At 42.8% G+C, this 8,885-nt stretch overlaps 1 protein-coding gene across 1 annotated transcript; it reads left to right on the forward strand.

The window, feature by feature from the left end:
* Positions 1–6: 6 nt before the first annotated feature.
* On the forward strand, positions 7–5,585 carry LOC108007694 (ras-GEF domain-containing family member 1B). Its single transcript, XM_017071429.4, has 5 exons — positions 7–761; positions 2,345–3,828; positions 3,914–4,057; positions 4,124–4,326; positions 4,387–5,585. Exons 2-5 carry the CDS (start codon positions 2,428–2,430, stop codon positions 4,661–4,663), a joined length of 2,025 nt encoding a protein of 674 aa, XP_016926918.1. The 5' UTR covers positions 7–761; positions 2,345–2,427; the 3' UTR covers positions 4,664–5,585.
* Positions 5,586–8,885: the final 3,300 nt, after the last annotated feature.

Raw genomic sequence — 8,885 nt, forward strand, 5'->3', positions numbered from 1 at the left:
TGGGAAGCGCGTGCAGTTCAGCCATAGTAAACAAAACGCGACGTTCGGTTCGCAGCGCATTTTTAATGCAATAAAAGCGAAAGGCGAGCCGTGATCACGCAATTGCCGTTGCATTGCCTGTGGTGGTATTAAATCCGCGGTTTCGCGTTGTCTTTCGCAGCCCGGATCCTTTTTCCGAGCGCTTTTTTGTCACGCAGTTGTGGAAGGAAAACTCTGCGTAGCAAACAAACCGGTCGGTGCTCTCGTACATACATTGTATATACACAATACACACAGACAAGTTCAGACGCGTACATGGCCGCGGAAAAAGCGTCGCAGTGCATTTTGTGTCGCAAATTAATTGCGCCGAGGGCCTCGAAAAACAGTGTTTGTCCGCCGAACTCATAATTTCTGGCGTCCATATGCAACCGCTGCCCGGCCTCTGCCGTGCCTCTGCAGCGGGGGTGAGGGTGCGTCCATGTGAGCCTGCATCTGCGTGCGCGAGAGTGTGAGTGCGAGTGTAAAGGTGGTGGGGTGAGCCGAAACTTCGCGTATTGTGAATTGCCGTGCAAGCACACACAAACAAAGCCGCCCGCCCACAGAAACACCCCCTCTCCAGCGCCAGCGAGTGTTCCACTTTCGACTGTCCTGATTTTCCGGCAGCGCAGCTTCTTTGCGGGCGTGTTCCTCGTCCTACTCCCATTCCTGCGGGGCAGAGCCGCCGATCGAAGGACCTCGGGCCAGGACACTTGCAGCATGCCCGGGGGCAGGAGCTGCGACAGGTAAGCTCCTCGAAGCAAATTCCAATTAGACCTCGCCCGCGCCCCTTGCCGCACTTGGATTGGGGAGAACCGCTCTGCCCCGGCCACGGCCCCATTTATCGACTCTCTCGTCCTCTCTCTCCACGATTTGCCCCGGCTGGGTTGACTTCTTGCTGGCCTCTCGGCTTTCCTGCATTTCCACACGCGTCGGCCTTTGCCTTCCTTTCACCTTGCACAGTGGAGCAGCCCACACTGAAATCCGAAAAGTAGAAGGATAAATAAGAAAAACCTCTTGATCTGTGCTTAAACATCTTATCAGTCCTCAACGATTCCGCCCTAGCTAGTGAAAAATTAGGTAAAATTCAAATACTTTCTAGGGAACTAAAACTTATGTATTTCTTCAAAGAAATTCGGATTTATAAAGATGTTTTACTTTTTAACACGCCACGGTTTTCATTTAATTAACAATTGTTCGGATGAATTAACCCCACTGTGCGGCGGCTTTAGCGTTTTCTCGTCTGTCATTGCTGCCTCTGCTTTTTCTTCTTCTACCCTCGTTTTGTATACAAATTATGGTGTTGTTGTTGTTGCGTTTGCAGTTGTTGTTTTAAGCTTTTATGGGCAGTGCATTCCACTTGTTTGTTGTTAATGTAGTTGTAGTTGTTGCTGCTGCTGCTGTTCTGTTGGCCATGTATTCTGTGAAACGTTATAAATATAGACTTTAATTTGCCTTTGGCTGAGTTCGGTTGTTGTTGGTGATTATTTGAAAATTGATTTTGTTTGCTCTGCAGTTAATAATTTATCCCCTGGTCCCCCCTGTTTCTGCCCACTTGACTGTGAAGCGTGCAATATGGGAGGAAAAGTGAAAATGCGGCCCTTCCCTTTTTGTTGTGGTGAGCTGGTGGATGGTCTTGGTTGGACTCCTTCTTCTTGTGCGTCTTGGTAATTCAATTAACGTGTTCGGACCACCCGTTGCGCACACCCACTGCCTCCCTCCCAACACCCCAAGCTGAGCATATTGTTGACCCATATTCGGGTATTTTTGTTTTTCTGTTAATAAATATTTCTAATTCTTCGTTGTGAACTCGGGACTGTGGGCTGTTCATTGGTCTGTGATAAGCCACAATTGGTCTGATTTCTTATCAAATTAACAGTTTAGTCGCTCTCCAGTTGTCAGTAGTTCTTCATCTGATCCCCTACTAATCTTCTTCACGGCACATTGGTTAAAATATTATTTAAACATAAGATTTCAAAACTATAAAAAAAAGGTTCATTACTCAATTCTTACATTAGATTGTCCACAATTAGTGGAACTGGAAATACATTTTATTAGATGTCCCAAAAGTAATGCTACTAAAAATACGTTTCGAGAATAATTATACTGAAAATATATTTTATTTAATTTATCTTTATCTTCCTGAACACCATGTTAGATATTTATGACCAATAACTATACACCAAACAGAGTCTATTTATTATTCAAATGCGTTGGTCTATAAAAGGAGAATATTTAGTGGGTTTTATCTGACAGTTAGGAAACAATAGCCTGACATGCCTTTTCACGACTAGACTAATATCCTCCATCTTTTGACCTTCCCCCACAGAAGCTTATCGCTCGACTCTCCGATGCGTCCCGGGCATTCATCGCTGGCTTAGGTGCGTTATCCCAGGATTGGACAGCGCTCAGATGTCGTCGAGCAACGGTGGCTTTAGTAGTGCCACCAACGGGCGTAGCGGCAGCACCGGCAGCGCTAACATCAACCTTAATCTCAAGGGGCAGGAAAGGTCTGTGGGAGCGACACTTGGGGCTGGTGCATCAGGTGCCACGACTACGTCAATTACACACAAAACACTGCCGGATCTGAAGACACAGAGGAGTAATAGCGCCTGCCACGCCCACGAGTCGCTATCCACTCTTCGTCGCATCGCGCTGCCTGAAAAACCGCCCGAAAAGCCGCTCAGCTATGGGGCGGCCCAAAGCCGGGTTTTGAATAAAGAGGCTAAGGAGGAACACCTGGTCTACTGTGAGGGCCGCCTACACTCGGGTCCGCTGCAAACGCTCATTTCCCACATGGTCCCCACCCACGAATACTACCCGGACGACGGCTTTGTTTTCGCGTTTCTTCTCAGCGCAAGGCTCTTTGTGCGCCCCCACGAGCTACTGGCGCAGATTTCGCAGACTTGGGAACAGCAGCAGAAGGATGTGGGCGCCGGTGGTGATGTGGTGGACGATGCCGGACAAGCGCCTGGCCGCCCCATTCAACTCAGCATCAACTCCGCCTCGCCGCTGACGCAGCGGAAGGGGTCTGCGGTGGCGGCCGCTCCCACGTCGGAGCTAGAGCCGCGTCCCCAGCAGCGGACGAGCACACAGCGCTCTGCCCAACACTGCATCAGACTCCTGTCGGAATGGATCGAGATCTTCCCTTACGACTTTAGAGATGAGCGTTTGATGCAGCAGGTGCGCATTCTAGCAAGGAAGTGCGTCTACATTGACAATTCGCTGGGTAAACAAGTGTCGCGAATCCTGCAGTTGCTTGTTTCCCGGCTGACCACACTAGAGCAGTATGAGGAGTTTCTGCAGACACTTAGCTCTGAGGAGGCGCAGAGTCAGCAGCAGCAGCAGCACCATCACCACGGACACCATCATCATTTGCACAATGCCTTCCAGACTTTTCTGGGTACCTCTTCGCATGCCAACGGGGCCAGTGGCGGCGGTTCGGCCAGCGGCACCTCCAATTCCTCCTCCAGCGGCCACACATCCTCTGCCTCCACATCCAACTCGATCTCCACAACTCCCCAGCCGGACGAAGTGTTTGGCATCATGGACATGTGCCCGAGCTGTGCACACTTGGCCCACCAGCTGACGGCCATCGAGCTGGAGCGCTTGTCACACATCGGGCCGGAGGAGTTTGTCCAGGCCTTTGCAAAGGATTACCAGCAGCAAGCCAAGGATGGGAGCAAGGAGGGCATCAAAGGCAAGTGTAGCGGTAGCGGTTCGTTGAACGATATGAAGAAAACACGTAACCTGGAGTCTTATGTGCAATGGTTCAATCGGCTCAGCTACTTGACGGCCAGCGAGATTGTCAAGGTGGGTAAATAGTAAAAAATCGATCTAGGAAAGAGCAGCTTTTAGCGTAACATATTAAATATGTTTTTCAATGTTTCCCTGACAGTACCCTAAGAAAAAGCAGCGTGTGCGCATCATAGAGTATTGGATTGAGACAGCCCGCGAGTGCTTCAATATTGGCAACTTTAATAGTCTGATGGCCATAATAGCTGGTCTAAATCTGGCGCCCATTGGCAGACTCAAAAAGACGGTAAGCTGTTTGAAGGGTTCACTATATTTCCTCTGTGACTTATTTCTATGTTATTTTAATACTCAGTGGGCTAAGGTGCAATCGGCCAAGTTCTCTGTGCTGGAACATCAAATGGATCCAACATCGAACTTTAACAGCTATCGCTCTACGCTCAAAGCTGCGATGTGGCGTTCAGAGGGCGCTACTGAGGAACGCGAACGCATAATCATTCCATTCTTTAGTTTATTTGTTAAGGATTTGTACTTTTTAAACGAGGGATGCTCCAACCGGTAAGTAGATTTGGTAGTGCCACCCGTAAGTCCACTTATCGCGTATCTTTACTATAATAGGCTGCCGAACAATCATATCAATTTTGAAAAGTGCTCCCAGCTGGCCAAACAAGTAATGGAGTTCAACGAGTGGAAGAAAGTGAAATGTCCCTTCGAGCAGCTGCCCAACGTCATAGCCTATCTTCAACACAGCGCCGTGCTTAATGAGAACACTCTTTCCATGGCATCTTTCGAGTGTGAGCCACCGGAGAACACGGAGGAGAAGGACCGCTACAAGACCGTAAAAGCGGAAACGAAGCAACAACTGCTACAGCAGCTGCAAGAGCAGCAACATTAGTCGCAGTAACCACTATGTAGAGAGTAGACTAAGCTACGCTTAAGCGCTTGCCATGATTATTTTTCTAATAGAGCCGTAAGACCGGGGATATTAAGTTGATGCGAACGATAAGTACAGAGGGTGACCAAGCCTCAAGCCCCGTCTAGACCCTTTATGGAAAAAAAGCTTCTGAAGCTAAAGTCTCACTGTAGTATCTTGTCAATCATTTGTATATTCACTTATTCCCCTTCTCTTTGTGTTCCTGTCCCAAAAATTGAATGACGGGCTGCAGCCTGTCTTTTAGAGGGAAAACTCCGAAACGTTGCCAGTAATTTTATTTATTTAACTAGACGATTAGGAGGATGGAAACAACGAACCAATGTACTTAAAGCCTTATATGGCTAACAGCTAACGCAACTAATTTAGTTATTACCGTGGAATATTTGGTAAAGCACGAAACATTTATGATATCATAGTTATGATCAAAACCATCTGACAAAGCTGCAAAAGTACGCGATATTCGTACGTGACCAGTATTTATATTTATGTATACAATTTTATAGCTAAATGAAATCTTTTTGATATTTCGTAAAGATTACATCCGGGTATAATCCAACGGATTACACGATTATTCTGTCTCGAGGCTTTTCTGCATCAGCAACATGTATCGGCAATTATCAGTCGCTGCGCATTAACACTTTTGTATAATTAAGGAAACCAACAAAACAAGATGTAAGAAAAGCAACAAAGAAAAGGACTCTTTGTGGTAAAACGATGCTTTTTCTCTATAAGAATTAGGTTTTTAACAATGCAATTGCAAGATTAAGTAATATTGTGGATGAAATCATAAATGATATTAACTATAAAGGGACTAAACACACCATTAATAATTAATGCAGCTTTCGAATAAAGGATATGAACAAAACCAGTTCGCATAACAAAATTGTGTAATTTCTTTATCTTATCATAGAAATGATTAATTTTGTACAAGTGGTTGCACGGATTACATTTAAAAGGAACTCAACTCTTAACACAGAAATAAGTTTGAAATATCGTAACTAATTCAATTAATTTTCTGCTGAGCAGAGTTGCAAAATTTAGTCAAGAGAGTATTCTATTGTCAAGTGCCTCGACTAATATATTCCCGTTAGTCAAATAGCTATTTAAAGGGGGATTTCCCATGTCTCGATTTCAAAAAATCTATCATACCCTTGCACAGGGTACAATGATTGCAGTCGGAAGTTTGCAAGGCAGTGAAGGAGACGTTTCTGACCTCGTAAAGTATATATACTTTTTAATAGGCATTACTAGACTAGTCGATCTAGCCATGTCCGTCTGTCCGTTTCTACGCAAACTAGTCTATCTGTTTTAAAGCTATCGGTTTGAAACCTTCCCAAAAGTCTTATTTCTATTGCAGGTAGTCTATAAGTCGAAATGAGCCGGATCGGACAAAAAAATATTTTTTTATATGTATAAAAATTATAACTTGGGTGTTTTTAGAGATATTAACTTTTACTCTTGGGATTATCATTATTTAACTATTTCAGAATTTTGAATTAAATTTAAAAAAATCGGACGACAATTATATATAGCTGCCATAGGAACGATCGGATAATTAAAGTCAAAATAATACAAAGACCGTTATATTTCGCTTATGTACGGTAGCAAATTAAAATGGAACATTATTCTTATTCTAAAGCCGTACGAGCCACAGTCTTAACTTTAGCTTTAACTTTAACTTTTAACTTGAAATGGAGATCGGTGTAAGAGATTTGACAACTCTAAATCAAGCTTGTCTGCTAACTTTAAGTCGCTATAATAAGACCCAAACTTTTCTTGTTTCGATGTGTACTTTACGCACGTTAAGACCAAATTGTGGTTACATATTAATTACTTCAATACTGTGTTCTCTTGTACTAAAAAAATTATTATCTTGCACAAATCGGAGTTGTATAGTTTTCGGCGGATTCGAATAAGCCTGAAGAGTTATTAGATCTGAACTGAGCTCTAGTTTTTGACGTCCAATTACTCGTACTTTTGATCGCTAATTTTTCTGATAATTGGTAATACGGCAAAAGTTGAGGAGTCTTAAATTCTTACAAGTTCTGATAATGTTTCCAAATTCGACTTCCCAGTATTTGATGGAATTTTACTAAGAACAATTACGTCAAAGTAATATTTAATTGATTCTTTCACGTGTATTTAGTATAAATGGTTTAGGAACTGTGACCATTTGAAAATTTTTCAAAATTTATCTTTAAACATGTATTTAGCATAAAGAGTTTAGGAACTGGGACCATTTGAATGTGAGCAATTTATTGATATTTTCCGCTAAATTAGCGGGTTTATAAAAAAGTTGTAGAGCAAATGTTTTTCAGCTCAATACTAAAGTGCGTCATAAAATAAGGCAAGATACAAAAAATGATGCACACCGACAAATTTACTTTCAGGTTTCAATTAGAAAATGGTACAAAATGCAATTAAATTGAATAACTTTGCATTGGGCTAAAATTAAAAGATTGGTAAATTTTGCTTCGCCGGTATCTCTACCTTAAATCTTTTAAATCTAACAATTATATGCGCTAATGAAAGTTAATTTTGTCGTATTCCTTTTTCTTTTACTTTTTAGTTTTAAGAGTAATAAATCACACTGCTTCGGACAGCGAGAACCGAAGATATATGTAGCATTTTATAGGTAGATTCCTCCTGTTACCGAAGCAGGAAACTTGAAACTTCAACAGCGATTACCTCGAAATAAGGTTTTACAGAAAATGCTTTTTCGGTGGTCCTGGTTGCTGGAAAACTATAAGTCGGATCGCTTTCGTTTTTTTTGTCGTTGAATGGGTACAATTTAAATTAAAAAAAAAACACTTTCCTTGTTCAGACGGCCGCCATTTCCGAGGTTATAGAAATATTGCGATTCCTTCGTTCAGCGACAAGATATTAGATTAAACTGTTATTATACCTGTTACTCGTAGAGTAAAAGGGTATACTAGATTCGTCGAAAAGTATGTAACAGGTAAAGGTATATATGTATATCCTTGATCAGGATCACTAGCCGAGTCGATCTAGCCATGTCCGTCTGTCTCTCCTTCCGGATGAACGCTGAGATCTCGGAAACTATAAGAGCTAGGCTATTGCGACTTGGCCTGCAGATTCCTGAGCTTCTTACGCAGCTCAAGTTTGTTTGTGTCAGCAGAGTGCCACGCCCACGTCACTTCGTTTGCTTGCGGGAGTAGAGTTTTGTTTAACGTGAGCGGCGGTCAGCTTTTTTATTTATTTATTTATTTATATCCTAGCGCTACAAGTGCACACTTATAATTATTATTATATTATTATTTTATCTTATTATTATTTTTAAATTATTAAAACAATTTCTCTCGCTCTCTTAATTATTATTAATGACTAACATAAAATTTTCGTAGTTTCTTAGTTACTATTGTTATTGTTATACCCGTTACTCGTAGAGTAAAAGGGTATACTAGATTCGTCGGAAAGTATGTAACAGGCAGAAGGAAGCGTTTCCGACCCCATAAAGTATATATATTCTTGATCAGGATCACTAGCCGAGTCGATCTAGCCATGTCCGTCTGTCCGTCTGTCCGTCTGACCGTCTGTCCGTCTGTCCGTCTGTCCGTCTGTCTGTCCGTCCGGATGAACGCTGAGATCTCGGAAACTATGAGAGCTAGGCTATTGAGATTTGGCGTACAGATTCCTGAGCTTCCTACGCAGCGCAAGTTTGTTTCAGTAGACTGCCACGCCCACTCTAACGCCCACAAACCGCCCAAAACTGTAACTTCTACAGTTTTGATGCTAGATAGAAAATTTTAACTGAAATGTATTGTTCTCATCAATACCTATCGATTGACCTAAAAAAAAGTTTGCCACGCCCACTTAAACGCCCACAAACCGCGAAAACCTGTGACGCCCACAATTTGCATGCTAGATAAAAAATTTTAACTGAAATGTATTGGTGTCGTCAATACCTATCGATTGATCCAAAAATAATTTTGCCTCGCCCACTCTAACGCCCATAACGCTTAAATCTGTCTACCGCCGGTAGGTGGCGCATTTTAATTTCGCTTTGCTGCTTGCATATCTCCATTTCCCTTTGAGTAACGGGTATCTGATAGTCGAGGTACTCGACTATAGCGTTCTTCCTTGTTATACCCGTTACTCGTAGAGTAAAAGGGTATACTAGATTCGTCGGAAAGTATGTAACAGGCAGAAGGAAGCGTTTCCG

This window comes from Drosophila suzukii, chromosome 3 (assembly GCF_043229965.1).
Source record: "Drosophila suzukii chromosome 3, CBGP_Dsuzu_IsoJpt1.0, whole genome shotgun sequence".
Lineage (NCBI taxonomy): Eukaryota > Metazoa > Arthropoda > Insecta > Diptera > Drosophilidae > Drosophila > Drosophila suzukii.